At 38.4% G+C, this 22,533-nt stretch overlaps 1 protein-coding gene across 1 annotated transcript in view; it reads left to right on the forward strand.

Moving 5' to 3' along the window:
- The first annotated feature begins 13,133 nt into the window (after window positions 1–13,133).
- C5 (complement C5) overlaps window positions 13,134–22,533 on the forward strand; it is a 79,746-nt gene continuing 70,346 nt past the window's right edge. Inside the window, exons 1-3 of the mRNA XM_068553836.1 lie at window positions 13,134–13,235; window positions 17,751–17,943; window positions 19,440–19,602. Coding sequence (XP_068409937.1) covers window positions 13,171–13,235; window positions 17,751–17,943; window positions 19,440–19,602 — 421 coding nt within the window. The 5' untranslated portion in view covers window positions 13,134–13,170. The remainder of the gene's footprint in view (window positions 13,236–17,750; window positions 17,944–19,439; window positions 19,603–22,533) is intronic.

Here is a 22,533-nt window from a genome sequence, read left to right on the forward strand (position 1 = left end):
AATTATTCAAATCATTTTCATAGATACCTAAAAGACAAATGCTTTCATTATATTAATGTATTTATATTAAGATATAATTAGTTAATAATATATAATTAATCAATATAATAATATATCATAATTAATATAATAAAATTATATTATTTGAATATCTTAATTATACAATATTCATCCATTAATTTTTTTAAACAGATACAACCAAAAGATTTATCTGGAGGACCAAATGCAGTTTCACATGTATATTTAGAAGTTGTATCTGCTCATTTTTCAAAAGCAACAAAAATTCCACTACGCTGTGACAATGGATTTCTCTTCAGACAGACAAATCTATTTACAATTCAGATCAGTCAGGTATAATAAAGAGGGAATTGTAATTTCTGGGGGAAAAGTGAGATGGCCTGATTAATGGTATTGGGACCATTAATGATTAATGGTAATGGTAATGGTATTGGGGTATTTTGGGAGGAAAATGAACTTAATTCTTAACTTTACACCATACACAGAAGCAAAGAGCTGACAAACTAAAGGTTAAATTGTAAATTATAAACACAGAGAATCAGAAAAATACAAGTATAATTTGGAGGTAGAAAGACCTTTCGTAGAATGATGCCAAGGCTCCTTTCAAAGTGGTTTTAAAAAAACCCCTTGAAGTGACGTATTATAGAACTTAACATAGAGGCTGAATTTTAACTGTAAAAAAATCTAACTTTTAATTCTCAGTATCATCTCCTTTTATAACAAATATTTCAATTTCATATTAACATTGAAAATTGTGAACTAAATTGCAAAGTTCACCTACCTACATCTGCCTCCTTATGTTTCCAGTTGGAAATGGTTTCAGTCTTCTTTCAGGAAATTCCATCTTACAAGTTATCTCAAGAGTGGGAAGGAAGGTTGAGCTAATGGGGGTGTACTGAATGCAGCTGCACTTTGCAAATCACCACTGAAGATGATGGTGATGGTGGTGATGCTAATTAGGTAAGCATCATCTAATAAGATAAGATGGAATCACCGCCATAATTTTAGCAACAGGTCAAGGTCCCCGCCAGTACACATTAACCTGGCCTTAGACAGAACTGTTTCTTGGGCACCTGATCAGAAGATGACTGTGTGTCGAAGGAGAGCTGTGGTGCCTGTGAGGCTTCCACCCTTCTATGCACTTAATTATACCCTGAGACATGCAGATTTTTGCCTGCATCTTCCTTCTATTAGAGAATGCTTCACTGGGTTCTGCTGACATAACTTACTGCTTATGTTCTTCCTCCTCGACTCCATAATAAATTCAGATATCAGTCTTTTTTATCTATCAGTGGTTTAAAAATACAAAAGGCTGTGTAAAAATACTTCTTAATAAGTTGAATTATATTTTAAATGCATAAAGAGAAACATTTAAAAGAATCCCATTCAGGAAATCTTTTGTGAAAAAAATATTTTTTTCTACTTTAATATCAAGTTCACATTCCAACATCCTAGCTCATCTTTCCCTTTAAACTTGGATTTAATGTTTTGGGCTTTCTTAATTTTACGTTTAATTTCACAGCCCTCATATTATAGGGTTATTAATAATATTGTCAGATCATTTAGAGTTCAACAGAGTTTCTAATAATGACAATTTTTTCCTTACAGTAAAAGTTAGAGTTTATTCATTGGATGAATACCTAAAGCCATTGCAAAGAGAAGTTACCTTAAGCTTCATAGTGAGTATGCAACTAATTTAAATCAAAATTTAACCATGGCATTTTCATTATATGAATAAAGAGGTTTCATTATTATAACACTAGTCAAATGTGGCATTAAATTATTCATTACTAAATAGCAGCAAGTATTTATTTAGCATCTATTTGGGGTACAACCTGGTAATTTTATACTTCTGTTATTCTGACTGACATTTTTTGTGTGTAAATTTAATGTTAGTTGAAATACATTTCAATGGCCCCATTAAAGAACATCTTTTGATGGGTCCATCTCTAAAGTGGGTCATAATAGTTCATATCCTCTTGCTCTTTGTGAAGCGTGGACAGATGTGGTGAGGGTTGTAGAAGTATAATTGTGGTACCAGTGAGAAGTGCATGGCATGCATTATATCATCATGACAACCTTATAGGATCAATATAATTATTATCTCCTTTTTATAGATGAAAATACAGAGGGTTAGAGAAACTAAGTAACCACTGAGATTGTACTGAAAATTATTAGCTGAATCAGGATTCAAACCCAGGTCTGTCTTTCTCCAGAGCTTCCTCACTTAGCCTCTCTTGATTTGTTTAAGGGATTATGGTGTGTGTCCTTCATAAGCATTTGAGTTCAGAAAGGCAAACAAGCACACATAATACAGTAAGCCAAGTAGGGGATGATGTAGGACCAATAGCAGACCAGCTTGAAGGGAAGGCAGCACTGGAGATGATCATTAAGTTACTCTGGAGGAAATCATGAAAGGATGAGGGCAGGTCCTGAACTTGGCCTTTATTTATCTATCTATCTATTTATTTATTTATTTCATTATTTCTTTATTTATTTTTGACTGTGTTGGGTCTTTGTTGCTGCTCACAGACTTTCTCTAGTTGTGGCGAGTGGGGGCTACACTTCATTGCGGTGCGTGGGCTTCTCATTTCGGTGGCTTCTCTTGCTGCGGGGCATGGGCTCTAGGCGCATGAGCTTCAGTAGCTGTGGCATGCGGGCTCAGTAGTTGTGGCTTGTGGGCTCTAGAGTGCAGGCTCAGTAGTTGTGGCACATGGGCTTAGTTGCTCTGCAGCATGTGGGATCTTCCCGGACTAGAGCTCGAACCTCTGTCCCCTACATTGGCAGGCGGATTCTTAACCACTGCGCCACCAGGGAAGTCCCTTGAACTTGGTCTTAAAGGAAACCATGGACATGGTTTGATAGAGAGAAGCTGGACCATGTCTTGGGTGACATGCAGAAGGAGCAGAGGTCTGGAGCCAGGAAGAAGCAAGGTGTGGAGATGACCATGACAGTGACTTGGCTGCAGCAGCTGGCCTGGAAACACTTCCGGGAGAATAAGTACCAGCTTTGGTGGATTATTTTACATTGGGAGAGTTCTTGGGAGGACAGCATGTTCAGGTGAACCTGTCATAGCGGTGAATGGCTCCACGGACCCCATTGTTCCCTTGTTAGAGTTCCCCATGGACAGTAAACATTGAACATATCAGAGGCCATTGCTGTGGCATGTCCCAAGGTGTTCAGGTTTGATTTGAAGATATAGGGAGCCAAGGACGTCTTTTGGGCATGGCATGACGTCATGTAAACAGTGTTTGAAGAAGATTATCCTGGAGGTCCTGTTCAGGAAGAAGCGAGGTGGAGAAGAGCCTGTTGGGAGTTTATTTAACATATTCTAAATATTTACCATACTACTTATGTCTGTTGAAAATGTGCCTCTGTGCCTTAGAAATTAGTCTTTGTTAACAAGCCTGACCAGTCGACAGTCATTGCCTCAAATCTACATCAACATCATATGTGCTTAGTTTCAACAAAGTTTCTTAGAGCTCAGTGAATATTTCTGTAAGAACTATCAATTACATATTATGCTTAGGTGTGACTTCTGTACTTATAGATTATTTTAAAAAATGAAACTTGCTTTTCTTTTCACTCAAAGGATCCAGAAGGGTCAGAAGTTGCCGTGATAGGAAAAAAAAATTTTCCCAGAATTATCAGTTTTCCTGACTTCAAGATTCCATCTAATCCTAAGTATTTTAAATGATTTGTTGGTACAGTTGTTTCTCTTAAAAGCAGTGGAGGTAACTGGGGTTATTGAACAGTCTGATGGAGTCATCAGCATCTGACTGAAAGGTGCTGATGTAAAGAAAGTTTGGTTCTGGCTAATCTTCTCATGCCCAGTGAGTGTCCTGCCTGCCTAAAGGAAGGTGGCACCTGCTGGGGCTCTTCTGCATTGAGATGGGGGAATTGATATAATTCTGCCAGCTGTGAGCACCATGCTAGTCTGTTTATTCAATTTAGATAATACACATAACATAATATTTATCATTTTAATTATTCACAAGTGTACAACTCAGTGGCATTCACATTCACAATATATTCACTGTGTTGTGTAACCATCACCACCATTTACACCCAAAACTTGCTCATCATCCACAACAAAAACCCTGTACCCATAGGCAATGTCTCACTCCTGGTCTGTTTCTTGATCAGGGATCCTGTCTCCACTTGGCTGTCCCCTGGCCTCAGCCTTGTAGCTAGATCCTACCTGTTTGCAAATAGGCCTCCTTGATTTGACCTCCTGCCTGACCTTCTGAGGAACACATCCCAGGATTGTCCTAACTCTTGTAACATTGTTTTGTTGGACTCCTGATACTGGCTGCCTCTCTGGTCTTGTCCCTTTTTGAAAGTACCCTATAGATACCGGCTGCCAAAGTGAATGCTTCCTAAGCATCTAGAGATTAGGACATTGTCTGTCCCACCCTTGGGAACTGACCTACGTTTAGGTCCTAACCCCTGACAATCTGTATGTCCGCTGAAATTAACTAGGCTGTTCTATCCTTCTGATAACCATCTCCTTCCAAACACTTCTAACTCCTCATCCTTCTCCAGATTTTAATCCCTTTACCCCTTCCCATTATCCTAGTCCTCAGTCCTTCGGTATCATCAGGAACTTCTCTAACCAGCTTTGTGGGCATGCAGCCTATGCAGTGGCACAGTGCCTGGCACTCTGAAGGGCCCCCCACTTAGTTCAGTGCTCTGTTGTTGCTGTCTTAAAATTATTAATAATTTTATCTTTGAACTTGTATTTTGTAATAAAGTCTGACCGGACAATGGAGCATGCATGTGAATTAGAGGAGATGTGTGTGATTCATGTGCCCACCATCCCTTGCCGCCCCCTTCCCACAGAGCATTCACAACGCTCCATGAACACAGGATTCCAGTGGACCCACAATGCGCAGAAGTTTAATGAGACTCAAAGTAAGTACAAAGTGAGTGTGTCATGTCTATGACTAAGCAAGCACGGGTCCTGACAGCCCCTAGAGGCCATATTTTCCACTGGAACCAGAACTTGTTTTGAATGCAGAAAGATGACAATGGCATTCAAAGAAACACGAATGACCGAGGAACCTCATCATATTGTTTCTTGTTCCTGTTGCTACCCTGTACTAGCCAACCACTTACACTAAATATGATGATATAGGAGGAAAGGGAAAGATAGGGTAACCCATAGTTCTTTTTCCTTTCGGGCTTTTCCTATTTATCAGTAAGCAAAGGTAGAGAGTGTTGTCAGAATACACTCATATCAAGAAGTAAAATAAAAACAGTTGGGTTAGCTTTGTGCAGCATTTCCACCATTCTGGTAAGAACGAAATATTAGATGTATGCATGAGCTATGAAATACGAATTATGTAATTCTGGTGATTCTGCATATGAATTAAATGCTCTTATATTTGCATTTAAAACTCGCATTGCACAGTATAAAGATGAATGGCAAAATTCATGCCATTAATTTAAAATTTTAATTTTTCTTTACTTAGAATGATATTAAATAGCAAATTAAAAACCACCATGGCAAGTTGAGTGAGAGACCCAGAAGAAAGGAAAAGGCTTTATATTTTAATACCTTTAACAGCACTTTTTTCTTGCTTTATGAATAAGTAGTTCTACATTTTCATCTTGCACTGGGACCCTCAAATTTCATAGACGGCCCTGGCTACTTCTTTCTGTGTGACTCTGGGCAGCACTTCCTTTCTTCCTTCCTTCCTTCCTCCCTCCCTCCCTTCCTTATGTCCTTCCTTCCTTCCATCCTTTTAATGCTTTCTGATCATCAGTTTGTCTGTAAAATGGGGATAATGCCAAATCATGCCAACCATTATCAAGTGGTCTCTGCTGATGGGCAATCATTTTATTCATTTCATATCTAACTTCCATGGAGAGATCCAGAAAGCATTCTGCAGGCGTCTATGGATAAATGGGGGAAAAGAAAATTATATAAAGTTGGGGGGCAGACTAAGCCTTTGGCAGTTATTTGGGGGGGAAATCCATTGAACAGTTTTTTGGTATTTACCTTTTTTTCTATTAATGGAGACTTTTGCATGTTTGCAGGCAGAAAGAAAGGAGTTGGTAAAGCAGGAGAGATAAGATGCTAGAAAGAATGATCATATGAACTCCTTATATGTTTATATGATTTTCAGTGCTCAGGGTGTATCACATTTAAGCATTGCCATGAAGAATCCAAGGCAGGTGTTGCTATCTCCAGGAATTGAAGAAGCCTAGTTCTCAGAAGAGACATAAGATGGGAAGCGGGGGTTTACCTTGGAAAGGTGTTACGGGTTAGCACTGGCCATCAGCACCAATTATTCCAGCCTTCTTGGGATGCTATTAAGTTACTACCAGCAGGTGGCACTTCAAGCAGGCCTCTGAGCCTGCTTAAAGAACTTAAAGTGCACTTGCAAATTAAAGTTTGTTTGTTTGTTTTTATTGAAGTATAGTTGATTTACAATATTGTGTTAGTTTCAGGTGTACAGCATAGTGATTCAGTATTTTTGCAGATTATACTCCATTATAGGTTATTACAAGATAAAAGGTATAATTCCTTGCATTATACAGTATATCCTTGTTGCTTATTTATTTTATATGTAGTAGTTTAGGCCCCATATGGAAAGGAGCTGAGGCTTCCTGCTCAGAGCCATGTGAGCGAGCCACCACAGAGGTAAATCCTCCAGCCCCAGTCAAGCCTTTAGGTGACTGCAGCCTCAGCTAACAAGTTGATTGCAAACTCATGAGCTAAACTAAGTCAAAATTACCCAGCTAAGCCATTCCTGAATTCTTGCCATTTCAATAAAACTGTGAAGATAATTGTTTATTTCAAGCCCTTAGGTTTTGGGGTATTTGATTATATAGCAATAGTTAACTTGTAGAGTAGAATAGCTGTTTTTCTAAAAATATAGCTCTCATGAAAGCTCCTGCATTCACTGCCACCACTAATGGGCAATTGCCCATTAGGAATGGCTTAGCTGGGTAATTTTGGCTTGGGTTCGGGTTCTCTCAAGAGTTTGCAATCAAGTTGTTAGCTGGGGCTGTAGTCACCGAAAGGCGTGACTGGGGCTAGGGGATTTACCTCTACAGTGGCCCACTCACATGGCTCTGAGAAGGAGGCCTCAGTTCCTTTCCACATGGGCCTCTCCATAGGCTACTTGTGTGTCCTTACAGCATGGTGGCTGGCCTCCCCCAGAGCAGGAAATCCAAGAGAGAGCAAGGTAGGAAGGGCAATGCCTTGTATGACCTACCCTCTAAGGTCACACACCTCTGCATTTGTTGTATTCTATTGGTCAAATGGGCCAACACTGATACAGTGTGGGAGGGGACCACACAAGGCCATGAATATCAGGACATTGGGGGCCATCTTGGAGGCTGGCTACCACATCCAGCCATTGGATGAGTGGATGAGTATAGATGCGTTACAGGTATTAGAATTAAATAAGAGAGCTTATGCTGAACAACAAGTAAGATTGTCTGAAAAAGTGTGGGACAGTGAAGCCAAAGAGGGGGTTAGTGGGAGAGTGGGCACCTTCTTTTATTTTGTCTCTTTTTGTTTCCTCTGAAGAAACGTGCGTAACTGCATTCCATCACAAACATTTGATTTTCTCTTTGGGCCTTATTATTTTCCACTTCCTCCACATTCTCTCCTCAGAAATCCTCCCCTATTCCATTACTGAGTTAGGAACCTGCAGTGGCCTTTTAGGACGTGCTATTCCAACCCACTACTCTGGTGACTTCCAAGAATAGTTTGAGCAACAACTTTCTTCTTTATCTTTCTTCAGTTATCATTTGGAACTTAAACATAAAATCATCCGCCCTTGGATCTGAACTACTGTGTTCCCTATGACATGGCTTATCCAGTTTTTCTTGGCTCTTCCCCGCTCTAGCCCTTTTCAGGTAATCTCCTCAATCTGCCATCTGCCTGGTTGCCTCTCCAGTCAGTCTCAACCCTACACCCTTTGAGGAAGGGAGACCCAGATATAAGTCAGAGTAGTGCTTCACTTACGTCTCACCTATTCCCAACTTGTACCTTTGAACCTTCACCTAGAATGTACAGTGGTATCTAAATAAGAATCAAAATGTGTGGACCAGGCTATAAATTCTTAAAGAGTTTACAAAACAGAGAATCAATCACAGACAAAAGAGCTGGAGACACGTCAAAGAGAAAGTAAGACTTCAGCAGGGCTTGGTATCTCTCCCTTCTTTTTCCTACTGATCCCAACACAATCAAATCCCCATCTCTGCAAGTTACTAGATGTGTTTCCTGAGGCAAATCACTATATTTCTCTGAACCTCAGTTTATTCATTGGTCACCTGAGGTCATAACAACTTTCAGAGTGGTTGTAAAGATTAAGGACAGTTTATGTAAGTTAATCATTGCAATACCTATGACATGGAGCTAATAATTGGTAGCTATTGTGTTGTCATTATTTGCGTGAACTCTTTAAAGGTTCAGAACATGTTCTTCACGTCTGAATCTCATACAGCACCTGGCAAAATGCCATGGAGTTTGTAGGTCTTGTTGAGATGGTGAATTAACATTTATGGCCTTTCTTCTTAATCACTAGACTTATTCCTGGAAGTAAGAAAAATGCTTCAAGCAATATCTTTGTTACAGAGAGAGGAGGATCTTTCTGAGTGTAGGCCTTTTATAGCTTATGAGATAAAAGTAAGAGGGTACACATAATCTGCTAATGGCAATCAATGCCATAAACAAGAGGAAAAAAAAATTGAGTGCCTTCTAAAAAGGATTCCGGTCCATGGGAGCCTTTTTGTGCTCTTTCACTCACTAAGTTAGAATGTCAGACTCTCAGGAGGTAGCAGTTAGCCTCTTAACAGGTCAGTCATCTAATCTCTGACCCTTAATTGACAGCAAACAAACAAACAAACCAGAAAGGAAGTGGGGGCAAAATTCTGCTGGGCTCAATGATAAAGAGATTCTTTCATCCTGAGAGTCATGAGACTGTTAGTGTTGTGTTCTGCCTGGCTGCTGCCAGGGGGGTAGAACTATATTAAATACAGATTGGTATGATCCTATGCACATATACATGTGTTTTTAAAGTAGAAGATCATGACTATGTCTTAAACCAGTAGTAAATAATAGCGACAATTTTCAGGTTCATGCTATGTGCCAAGAGCTTTATACATATGTCATTTCATCCGCCCATGAGGTATTATTGTTTTGATTTTATAGATGACAAAACTGATGCTCAAGTTTTGAGTTTTAAGTTGCCCCAAATCACATAGCTATTTAGACAGAGACAGGATTTGAATTCAAGCCTGCCTCACCGCAGACCATATTTTCTTTTCAATGAAATATTTCAACTTTTAGGAAGCTACAGTGACTAACCTATCAAACACACATATAACTACCACTAAACTTTACTGAATTATTTGTAAGATATTGCTATACTAGCTTCAGATGTTCCTTTAAAACAAAAGGTAATAGATGCAGTGGAAGCATATACCTCTTTCCTATCCCAAATTTCTCCTTCCCTTTGCAGACATAACTACTATTCTGAGTTAGTATTTACCTTTCACAATCATATGTTTACATCATTACTACTGGTATAAATGTCTATAGATAATGACATTTCTGTGTATGTTTTTTGGGTTTTTTTTGACTGCGTTGGGTCTTTGTTGCTGCACGCGTGCTTTCTCTAGTTGTGGCGAGCCAGGGCTACTCTTTGTTGCGGTGAGCACGCTTCTCATTGCGGTGGCTTCTCTTGTTGCGGGCTCTAGGTGCGAGGGCTTCAGTAGTTGAAGCACGCGGGCTTAGTTGCTCCGTGGCATGTGGGATCTTCCCAGACCAGGGATCGAACCCATGTCCCCTGCGTTGGCAAGCAGACTCTTAACCACTGCTCCACCAGGGAAGCCCTGCTGTGTATGCTTTTAAACTTGTATAAATACAAATGTTATTATGTTTTTTTGTTGGTTTTACCAACCAATACTGCAAGTTGGTTTTACCAGCCAACATTGCATTCCATGGTATAAATATACAGTAATGTATTTATCATTTTTCTTTTGTTTAACTTGCTGCCAAATTTTTGCTATTACAGGTAACACTACAAAGAGCATTCCTATACTAGTGTCTTAGGGAGTTGTGTGAAAGTTTTCTGGGGTATATACCTAGAGTGTCTATTTTCCCATTACCCTCTAACCAGGTTTCCTGCAGTCTGTGGTGAATTCCTGATTTGATGTTGGGATATCAGGGTCTTGGATGTGGGATACAGGTATAAGATTGTAAGAAAAATGGGTCATTTAGAGGGCATGATGTTGATAGCCCAAGTCACTTGAGAGAGGAATTTTAACACACAGCTAAAGCAGTGGATCTTAGACCCAAGGAGAAAAGAGGCTGGTTTCTCCTTTGGCCTAATCAACTGAAAACTAATTTCGAGCTGGACTCGGGGATGTTGGAAGAGGGAAATAAGGAATGGACCAAATGAAACAGGGACACTTAGAAGAGGTTGTTTGGTGCTTTCAGTTAATGGTTTTTAAACCATGTGTCCAGGGACCCCAGGGTTCCTACGGAGCCTCCTCAAGGCCACCTGGGGGTGCACGCTGGCAGAGAGCAGGGCCACCCACTCTGTTCACCTGGAGCATCTCTATTCTAACTAGTTTACACATTGGACTTCCCTGTAAGACTTTGTTTCAGTAAACTTTTTGTAGCTAAATGTCTTTTTAAATTCATTTAAATATTTAGGAAGAGAAGTAACTAATGAGAGGCATTTACTTATAAGGTTCCACAGCTGGATGTAGTTTATACCCCAAGATTCCCTTTCTCACTGGTGTTATGGGCGAGCACTTAACTAGATTCTGAGTGAGTTGCCTTCTGCAGCGCCAGTAGGAGTAACCCATATATAACCCATGTTTCCAAAGACACACAGAATTGAAGGTATAAATAGGTTAAGAATAAAAGTAATAGTATTGGGCTGACTGTTTGTTACCCTGCTAGGAGCACTTTCGTGTCATGGTGACTTCAGAGAATAATAAGTAATTCAGCTAATTGGCTGCAGTGAAGAAGAGAAGCATTTGAGGCTGGAGAATCAAGCAGGACCCAGATCAGGAGGGGCCTTGTGAACTAAGTGAAGTCATGTAGGCTCGATCCGGAGGGTTGAATTGAGGTAGCATTAGCAGGAAAGTCGGATGACCACCAAAGTTGCTGCCAGACCTGGATTCTCCTCTTTTAGAGATGGAGGATCTGTATAAAAACCAGACGCCTCCAAAGGTCAACATTTTAAAATGTAAAGAAGAATCCATCTTTGAGCCATGTTTAGAAGGCAGATTAAAAAAGTTTAGTTAGGGGGCTTCCCTGGTGGCGCAGTGGTTGAGAATCTGCCTGCCAATGCAGGGAACACGGGCTTGAGCCCTGGTCTGGGAAGATCCCACATGCCACAGAGCTGCTAGGCCTGTGAGCCACAAGTACTGAGCCTGCGCGTCTGGAGTCTGTGCTCCGCAATGGGAGAGGCCACGACAGTGAGAGGCCCGTGCACCGCGATGAAGAGTGGCCCCCGCTCGCCGGAACTGGAGAAAGCCCTCACACAGAAACGGAGACCCAACACAGCCAAAAATAAATAAATAAATAAATTTGTTAAAAAAAAAAAAAAGTTTAGTTAAAGACTACTGAGAATCTGTAAGTTGTTGAACTTCAGTTCTATTGAGAACCTTTGAGATCCATCGTTTTTTAAATGTTTTCTATCAGAGAAACATGCCGATGGTTAGTGATTGATATCACTTATCAGTATTGACTCCATAATACAAGCAAATAAGTGTCCTTCACTTCAGATATTATCTATGATCATTTGAGTGTTCTCGCTTTCTCGTAAGTATCTTTTCCCGAAAATGATGGCAGAAGTACTTTGTTTGTTTTAACTTGACCCATCTTTCGTAACCCAGTTTAATTATTTTACAAATTTCCTTCTGAAACAACTAGGTCAGACAATAGTGGCAGATTTTTACCATTCCAATAACATATGTAGAGACACCGTTAGTGAAATTTGTATATCAAATTTTCCTTTGTGTGCCTTTTTTCCCAATAAACTCAATACGAAAGTGTTGGTAAAATAGAGCCTTATTAATTCAGAAGGATTGCCAGTATGACCATAAAACATCTGAATTATAGTAAAATGTTTAGAGAAATCTGTTTTACTATTTTAAAATAGAGTACCTATTATATACTAGGTTAGAAATGAGTGCTAGTAAAAGGAAGGTAGTAAATAAAAACTTTCTAGTAAGCATAAAGTATCATAAAAATCTTAAAGATAAAATTTTTATTTCATTCTAACTTAATTACTAGACTCATTTGTCATAGGAAGCTTTGTTTTTCTTGTGCTCTTATATTAAAATAATTAAAAACCTCACTGAAAAGCAAGTTTATTTTTTAGAAAATAAAGATATTCTGTGCCTGAATGAATGCAAATTTTGAATTTGTGCGGTATGAATTAATAGATATTGCAGGATATCCATTCCCCACTAAAAACTAAAGTATTTGATTGGTCATTTATTCCCTAGAGAATGATGCAGCATCCTCAACATGATGTTTTTGTTGCCAGTCACAGTCTTTTCTCTGTCTAACATTCAGCTTCTTCTCTAGACTGGGACAGACCAAGGAATTATTCCATAGGCTTCCTTTGCAGATCTGTCTTCTCCTTCCACCATTTCCAGTGCCAATGACACTACCGTTCAGGTCTTCTCTAGAAAGACACCTCATAAGCCCTCTCTAAACCAGGCCCATTCTAAAATCACCTCATTGTGAAACTGAATCCAGGTGGGTCTCCATCTGTATCAGAGTGCCTCCAGAGGCATGCTCACAGATGATAAAACATCAGAGCAATTGCCTGGTCAAGAGATGAAAGGCCAAAGACAATGCAACTTACTGATTTCTAATTTTGAGCCATTCATTGCAGTGCCAAACTCTTATGTTAGAATCCTTTTATTTGTATTAATCAAAATAAATTATCTAGGTGTAGGACTCTATAAAAAAATCTCCTACTTTTATACCTGGGCATTAAAGGGTGTTTCAGTTCCAATTTTACTTTTCCTACTTAGAAGTCCCTCTTCTTGACATTAATAATTAACCAGTAAACCAATTTACCCAAGTTCTTCAATCTCGGTTTATTTAAAAGGAGAGTAACTTCAGGAGGGTTATATCCATGGTTTACTGCTACCTCCAGCATGGGCCTGTGGGGCATACTTTGTTTTTTAATCTTCGTGGGGAAAAGTTGGGGACAGGAACAAACGTAAGTAAAACAACCCATCTTTATTTTTCAATGCATCTTATTAATGTGATGAGTGAAAAAGTAAATTCAACAGACTGTGTTAATTTGTAAATAACTTTCTACTTCTGGGAACACTAAGTGAATAGTCTCACCTCTGAATAAGAAAGTCATGTAGCATTTTGATTTGATGAGTGGCTAACGACATGACAGTTTTAGGGGATTGTTACTTATAAAAATTTACATAAGTGATTATTCAAATTCCTCTTCAAAACAGCACAAACTAAACTCAAGATAATAAACTTTCTTGGTGTTTCTGGCTTGTTTCTATCTGGTACAGAGTTTTCTTTGTGTTTTCCGTGTACTGTACATAGTAAAGCAAGGGTTACTTGGGGTTCAATTCTAAGCCTGTGGTTTGAAAAATCTATTGTTATAATTACTTCCAAATTTATGAGCTAATGCTTCATAAATTTTAGTGTTATTATTGAAATAATGTGTATTTTAAACTAAATCTTTAAAATATTGATATCGTATCTAGAAATAACATTTTAGTACTGATAAGTAACTGGAGAGTATCTAATCAAACCTACTCATTTCCTGTAAGGATAAATCCGGACAGAGGAAGTAACTTGCCAAAGGTCACACCACTAAGAGAAACAGAAGTAGGACTTGTATTAAGGACTCCTCTTTACTGCTTCAATTTTTTCCCATTTTGTTATAAATGTATACTTTAAATATGTAAACTATATTATAAATATAAATGTATACTTAGGATGTCATAAATTTATAGCACTCTCCCAACCCTAATCTGATTTTCTCACATGGTCACAATCACCCCATTTCCTGGATAGTTTTCGTTTATTCCTTCTTGAAAGACAACCGACTGAAGTTCAGAGAGATTGGATTAAATGACTTCAAATTAGTGGTAGAACTAGGACTAGAACCTGGGTCCCATGATACTTAATTTTTTCTACTACACTGTACTGGCCCTTAATAAACATCTTCTCTCTTTCTCTGAAAAAGTGAGAGTATGCCATTTACAACATGGGAATCAGTAAATTTAATTGATTGATTCAACAAAAATTTTTTGAGCACCTACTACGTGCGTGATAGGCACTGAGGATATAGTAAATGATACAGAGCTTGCATTCAAGTGGGAGAAGAAAATGATGAACCAATGAATGAACCAATGAGTGAATGAGTAAATAAATAAGGTCAGGTAGTTATTGGTAGCATGAAGGAAAAAAATAAAGGAGAGTAAGAAGATAAAGAAATGATGGGGCACTATTTAAAAATGTAGACAGGGAAGGTTCTTTAACGAGGTGACACTCAAACAGAGCTTGAAGGAAGTAACAGAGCAAACCATGCAAATATCTGGAGAAAGAACATTCCAGGTAGAGACCAAACTAGAATTTGTGCCTCTCTGCAAGCTCAGTGGCCATATTCTCTACAACTATTGAAAGAAAATAAGAAAAGCATGAAATACTTTATAGCTACTAATAAAATATTAAAGTAAAGTAAAGTAAGGACGAAAGTCTGTATGAATGGGTGGTTCCAGAGCTGTCTTTTAGGGACCTGAAACATGAATTATTTTATATTTCACCACCACCACCACATAGACAATCAAAAGTAAAACAGGGCTTCCCTTGTGGCGCAGTGGTTGAGAGTCTGCCTGCTAATGCAGGGGACACGGGTTCGAGCCCTGGTCTGGGAAGATCCCACATGCCATGGAGCAACTAGGCCCGTGAGCCACAACTACTGAGCCTGCGCGTCTGGAGCCTGTGCTCTGCAACAAGAGAGGCCGCGATAGTGAGAGGCCCGCGCACCGCGATGAAGAGTGGCCCCCGCTTGCCGCAACTAGAGAAAGTCCTCGCACAGAAACGAAGACCCAACACAACCAAAAATAAAAATATATTAAAAAAAATAAATTAAATAAAATTTAAAAAATATAAAGGATGCTGTGAATTAAAAAAAAAAAAGTAAAACAATACTAAACTGAAAAATATAACACTTCTAACAATACCAAAATTAAAATAGCTTTTTTTTTTTTCTAAATTTCTCTTGCAAAAACTCTTGATAAATTCAGTTTAGCCTAGCAATTGAAAGTGTTAATTCAGGAAACGGGCTGCTCGGGTTCAATTCCTAATTCTGTAATTTAATAGCTATGTGACCTTGGGGAAGTCAATTATCAGTTTCCTCCTCTGTAAAATCGGAGTAATAGTAAGATTTTTTTCATAGAGGAGTTGTCACAACACAGTGAGTTTATATGTATATATATATATATATATATATATATATATATATATATATATATATATCTTAAAATAGTGCCTAACACTGAGTAAGATTTCAGTAACTGTACCTTATTATCAAAGCTGAACATTCCTCATTTTCTGCTGTACCTGGGTAAGCACATGGGGAATTGAGAAGCTGGTTGGAAATCTGGAGATTCTTTTCCCCCTTTTACAATTTTTCTGTGAATGGTTCCAAATTAGTTGTCATGTAGGAGAATTGCCAGTTGCTTTAAACTACTCAATGGCTTCCAAATTAATTTCATTGTTATTAAAGACTTGCTGATTTAAAAAGACTTTTTAATTGTCATAGTGTTGTCAGAGACTGCAATAATTCTGCCAGGTGTGCTGGCCAGTGCCCTCCAGGCCTGTTCAGCCAATTGAATTATTCAATCACCTTTTGGGTTGAAGCACACTTCTTTTTCTTTTAATAGCATATATAGCTTTCACTATTCCAATTAACTATTTTGTGATATATAATTAATAACCTAGTTTATATTTGTAACTTTTCTTTTAATAAAACAATGAAAATTCACCCATTTTAAGATTTCTATTTCAAAAACTTACATTGATTCATGTCCATTCTTTAAAAATCACATAAAAAATAAAACTGGGGGAACAGCTCACGGTTAGGAACATAGTTTGTAACCTTGACCTCAATTATACACATAACAGAGAGTGAGGACTGAATATAAAGACCTGCTTCATTGGGCTTCCCTGGTGGCGCGGTGGTTAAGAATCTGCCTGCCAATGCAGGGCACACGGGTTGGAGCCCTGTTCCGGGAAGAGCCCACATGCCATGGAGCAACTAAGCCCGTGTGCCACAACTACTGAGCCCGTGCTCTAGAGCCCACAGGCCACAACTACTGAAGCTTGCACGCCTAGAGCCCATGCTCTGCAACAAGAGAAGCCACCGCAATGAGAGGCCCATGCACCGCAACGAAGAGTAGCCCCCGCTCGCCGCAACTAGAGAAAGCCTGTGCGCAGCAACGAAGACCCAACACAGCCAAAAAAAAAGATCTGCCTCATTCACTTACAAGCCATGTGACCTTGGTCAAATTATCCTCTTATCACTTATCAATGATGTAAAGTGTACATCATTGGCCTGTTGTAAATATTAAAAGACTTGTATGTAAAGCCCTAATATAGCCTCTCAATTAATGTTATAATCATTATTGTTGTATGATTGTTCTCATTTGTTTCTCAAGGACCTCCATCATTACTTTCATTTCTAAATGCATTGCCTAGTTCACTGTTATTCTATCCTTTTCTTTATCCACTCACTAGGATAACACAATAATTCTAAGATTACTTCCTTTCAACTTATTCAGTGAACTTAATGAATCATAACATTTATTGACTACTGAGCATGCTAGGTGCTTTCAGATAGGTATTCTCATCTCATCCTTAGCACCCTGGTAAAGAAGGTGATATTTTCCCAAGTAAATTATTTAACTCTCAGAGAGGGTTAATGACTTTACCATGGTCACTCAGCCAGCAGATGGCAGAGCTGGAATTCAATCTCTGGTACCTATGTTGCTTTTTTCTTCATTGGGCAAAAATAGTGACCCTCTTTACCATTAAAAGTCTTCCTTTGCTGCAGTAGCTCAGGGAAGGTGCTATTACTACCTTTCTAAATGTTAACTAAATCTTCAGCTCTATTTCTCAAGTCTTAATTCCAAGCTACTTCTTCTTGGAAACTGTGCTGAAATTATCATAGACCACAAATAAATGTTGATTTAAAAATATCATTTTAAGTTGAGAAAATGTGCCTATTTTATTTATTTTTATTTTATTTTTTATTTTATTTTTTGGCTGCATTGGGTCTTCGTTGCTGTGGGTACACTTTCTCTAGTTGTGGTGAGCGGGGGCTACTCCCCGTTGCAGCGCACGGGCTTCTCATTGCGGTGGCCTCTCCTGTTGCAGAGCACGGGCTCTAGGCACATGGGCTTCAGCAGTTGCAGCACGCGGGCTCAGCAGTTGTGGCTCGCGGGCTCTAGAGTGCAGGCTCAGTTGCTGTGGCGCATGGGCCTTGTTGCTCCGCGGCATGTGGGATCTTCCCGGACCAGGGCTCGAACCCATGTCCCCTGCATTGGCAGGCGGATTCTTAAACACTGCGCCACCAGGGAAGGCCCCAAATGTGCCTATTTTAAATTGAATCTCTCAAGTGAGATTTCAAAAAAAATCAGAAGTATAACAAAAAATGTCATATAAATATACTGATCCTTCTCTTTTCCTATTTCAACAGGTATGTCATTTCAGCACCAAAAGTATTCTGTGTTGGAGCATTTGAAAATATTGTAATTCAAGTTTATGGATACACTGAAGAATTTGATGCAACAATCTCTATCAAAAGTTATCCTGACAAAAAATTTACTTATTCTTCAGGCCATGTTACTTTATCCACAGTAAATAAATTCCAAAATTCTGCACTCTTAACAGTATGTATTTATCCTTCAGTTTCTTTATACGTATAGAATATTCTCAGTAAAATGTGTACCAAGTTTGAATATTGATAACATAGAGATTTGATCATTTATGCCACTCTACCACTGCGTGTTTATTAGATGATGTCAGTCACTAATAAGTGAGTCATAAGCACAAGAATATTATACTTACTTTTAGGTTTGTACATATTTAAGTAACATTGTACTAAAAATAGTTTTTATTATATTGCAAATAATAAAAAGTCAACACTGAGAGCCCTCCAGAACATTTTATCCTTTAAAAGGGGTCTGTGTATTACTCAGGTTTGAGAAACACTGATCTAAATAAATTCTAACCAAATGTAGGAATTCTTTGATTAATGTTCTTGACGGTAAATGCTCTAACCTCTTAACAAATACTTCCACTTTTTAGGTTTATTAAGAAATAAAATTCATTTCCCAAAAGTAGACACTCTTATCTGATGCCATTAGCCACACACATGTGGCTGTTACCTTTAAATTTAAATCAATCAAATGTAACTAAAATAAAAAATTCAGTTCATCACTCATACTAGCCACCTTTCAAGTGCTTAAATAGCCACAGGTAAGTGGTGGCACCATACTGAACAGCTCTCCCTTATCACATAGAGCTCTGTTGAACAGTTCTAACTCAGATGGCCAATTGGAAAAGTAAATTAGGGTGGGGAAATCATAAAAATTGATGCATATCTTAAGCATTTAACTTCATCTTAATGTTACAACGTATCTTTATTTGCTAATCATTAGATGTTGTGCCCAGGTCTTTTCTTGGGTCCACTGGTTGGAGCAGAAATTCTTATTTATAATGTGTCACAGCTTTAACGAATCATTTATTCTACAGTTTCTATTTCCTTAAAGTAGAGAAAGAACTTAGATACTTGCAAAGCAATCTGAGTGCAGAATCTTTATAGATTTTTACCGTTTTCCAAACTTTTACAGTACTCTCACATATCTAATTCAACATGGTTTGTTTTAGTGATTAACTTTTATCTCATGTTTTCAAAGCCGAAGTTTTCATAAAAACACTTTTCTTTCTTCTGTTACTTTCTGTGTATTAAATGTGCTTATCATGCAGTGTAAAGTGGATCATTACAATTACATAGACAAATTGGAAAGCACATTGCTCAACCTGTGGAAGCAGAAGGATGTAGATAGAATACAAAGTGTCCTGAATATCAGTCAGGATGTTGAACTGGGGATGGAGAACATGGGCTAATCCGACGAGCTGATGAAGTGAAAGTTTAAGAGAGCTCCTATAGTAGTAGTCTTTACTAAATGCATATAAAATTTGGGAAGCACAAAACCAAGAAGATTTTTAATTGCTTAAAGCTAAATGTTGATTATGACATTTGATATTGAAGGGCTTTGGGCAAAATTTATTTACTACTTTGGCTCCTATACTACTTTTTAAATAACATGTTTTATATCCTTAAAATTATTATACTCTTTTCCATCAACATTATTTTTTACAGATACAACCCAAACAATTGTCTGGAGGACAAGACCCAGTTTCACATGTGTATTTGGATGTTGTATCAAAGCATTTTTCAAAATCAAAAAAAATGCCGATAACCTATGACAATGGATTCCTCTTCATTCATACAGACAAACCTGTTTACACTCCACACCAGTCAGGTAGATTATAAGATGCTTCTCTCTAGCATCTTAGAGAGATGGGAGGGAGTGGGATTGGGATTGACACTATACTGTAGAGGTTTTGGGGTTTTTTTTCCAAGCTTGAGCAGCTGGGTAAATGATGATGGCATTTATTTAAATTGAACTTTGGATGTGGGGAAGAGTTTTTATTTATTTATTTTTAATTTTTATTTTATATTGGAGTATAGTTGATTTACAATGTTGTGTTAGTTTCAAGTGTACAGCAAAATGATTCAGTTATACATGTCCATGTATCTATTCTTTTTCAAATTCTTTTCCCATTGAGGTTATTACAGAATATTGAGCAGAGGTCCCTGTGCTATACAGTAGGTCCTTGTTGGTTATCTATTTTAAATATAGTAGTGTGAACACTCCCAAACTCATTCTATGAGGCCACCATCACCCTGATACCAAAACCAGACAAAGATACCACAAAAAAAGTAAATTACTGGCCAATATCACTATAGAGATTTTTAAAACTTGAATTTAAGTGGCGATAGGTTTCCAACTTGCTCAAAACAGTCTCAATCCCCAGTGATTTTTACACTTATAAATATCATTTTAATTTTAAATTCATACAGAAATTGTTAAACAATTAAACGGAATTTAAATTTAAATTTGATTTTAAATATACATCTTAAATTCATATGGAAATGACAAAAATTAACAATTATATTATCTACCTCATCAGTTATTCCCATGTAGAAAAAAAGCTATTTAAGAATTGTGAAATGTAGTGTTAGGTCTTATTATTAAACAAGTTTAAGATGTAACTGCAAATATAATTTAGGCAATGAGAAAATAATTTATTATAAAGCAGTGATCATAAAAAAGGTCTATTACTTTGGAGCTAATCCTCAAATTCAGAAAACAAATCAAACCCTAAGAATCAGATGTTTCAGCAAAAAATAAACTAAATCACAGAAATATATGGGTATTAATTTTCTAAGGGGATCTGCCTAAAGGAAGTTCCTATTAGAACATTGTTTTGTATTCTTGTTTTATCTGTTAGAGGGGGAAAGGGCAGGATAGCCAGTCAAAACTCTGGGATTGACGATTGACTGGATATATTCCCAAGGAACCAAAAATAAACACAGAAAAGTGTGAATGCTGACCGCATATGTTCATGTGTCTGCAAAACCTTCGATTCCTCCATCACTCCCTGTTGCCAGAATTAACTTTTGAGCACATCAGAGATGGAATTATGAGAGAACTGTATGTGGAAGGGGGAGGTTATGGAGTTTCAATAATGACATTACTGGTGAAGGAAAGAGGAAGGGAGGCAGGACCAGCCAGCTTTGTTGAAAACATTTCAGGTAGTACATACCTGCTACATATTGGTTGATGTTGATAGTATGGAGTGGAACAGGCCTGCACCACTACCTTTTTAGCAGGAGCTCCTGTTATGACCAGCTCAGAGAGGAAAGGCCTAGAGAGGGTGGGGTATTGCTTTCGGCTTGGGCAGAATATCATAGCCAGAATAGTACTCTCTTGACTCCAAGATGACTTGGTGTACATGGAGATAGTCTCTGCCCATAAAGCTTGGGCTCTTTTTAAACATCATACCCAGAAACAAATATATCCATACCCTTGTGTTCCTCCTATGTTAGAGGACCTTCATTAATTGGGTCCTGTTGACACTACCGACTATTTAGCATCCTCATCTTTGTCTAACAAGTAGTCTGATACCCAGAGCCTGGGACCTCTCTTAGCTATCAAGGCTTTCCTTAAGAACAGCCTTGGGACCTCCCCGGTGGTACAGTGGTTAAGAATCCGCCTTCTAATGCAGGGGATGCGGGTTCGATCCCTGATCGGGAAGCTAAGATCCCGCATGCCTTGTGGCCAAAAGACCAAAACATAAAACAGAAGCAGTATTATAACAGATTCAGTGAAGACTTTAAAAATGGTCCACATCAAAAAAAATCTTAAAAAAATAAATTAAGAACAGCCTCATATGTTATTTCTTTGTCGGAACTTTAGTGTAAGAAGATGTGGTATCCTCATCTATTCTAATCATAGAGGAGAACTAGAGAACTTTCTTCTAAATTTCTTTTTTTAATAAATTTATTTATTTATTTTTGGCTGTGTTGGGTCTTTGTTGCTGTGCGCGGGCTTTCTCTAGTTGTGGCGAGCGGGGCCTACTCTTCGTTGCGGTGCGCGGTGGCTTCTCGTTGCAGAGCATGGGCTCTAGGCACGTGGGCTTCAGTAGTTGTGGCATGCAGGCTCAGTAGTTGTGGCTCGCAGGCTTAGTTGCTCTTCAGCATGTGGGATCTTCCCGGACCAGGGCTCGAACCCGTGTCTCCTGCATTGGCAGGCAGATTCTTAACCACTGTGCCACGAGGGAAGCCACTCCTCTAAATATTGACTTCCCTGGTGGTCCAGTGGGTAAGACTCTGCGCTCCCAATGCAGGGGGCCAGGGTTCGATCCCTGGTCAGGGAACTAGATCCTGCATGCATGCTGCAACTAAGAGTTAGCATGCTGCAACTAAAAGATCCCGCGTGCCACAACAAAGATCCTGGGTGCCGCGACTAAGACCCAGCGCAGCCAAAATAAATAAATAAATGAATAAATTTTAAAAAGTAAATAAATCTTTAAAAATAAATAAATAAATATTGACTCATTAGTGAGAAGTAGTGAAGTATAGTGGTTAAAAGCAGACTCTGGAGCCAAATTGTCGGGTTCAAATGCCAGCTTGGGCTCTTATTAGCTCTGTGACCCTGTGTGAGTTAATATTTCTCAGCCCCATTTTCCTCATCTGTATAATGGAGATAATAATAGAACTTACCTCATAGAGTTGTTGTGAGAGTTAAGTGAATTCATATGTGTCAATACTTCAAACACTGCCTACCACAGAGTAAGCACTAGGAAAGTATTTCCCATTATCATTTAATCTGTGGGATAGCATAAAG

This window comes from Eschrichtius robustus, chromosome 10, assembly GCF_028021215.1.
Source record: "Eschrichtius robustus isolate mEscRob2 chromosome 10, mEscRob2.pri, whole genome shotgun sequence".
NCBI classification, from domain to species: Eukaryota; Metazoa; Chordata; class Mammalia; order Artiodactyla; family Eschrichtiidae; genus Eschrichtius; species Eschrichtius robustus.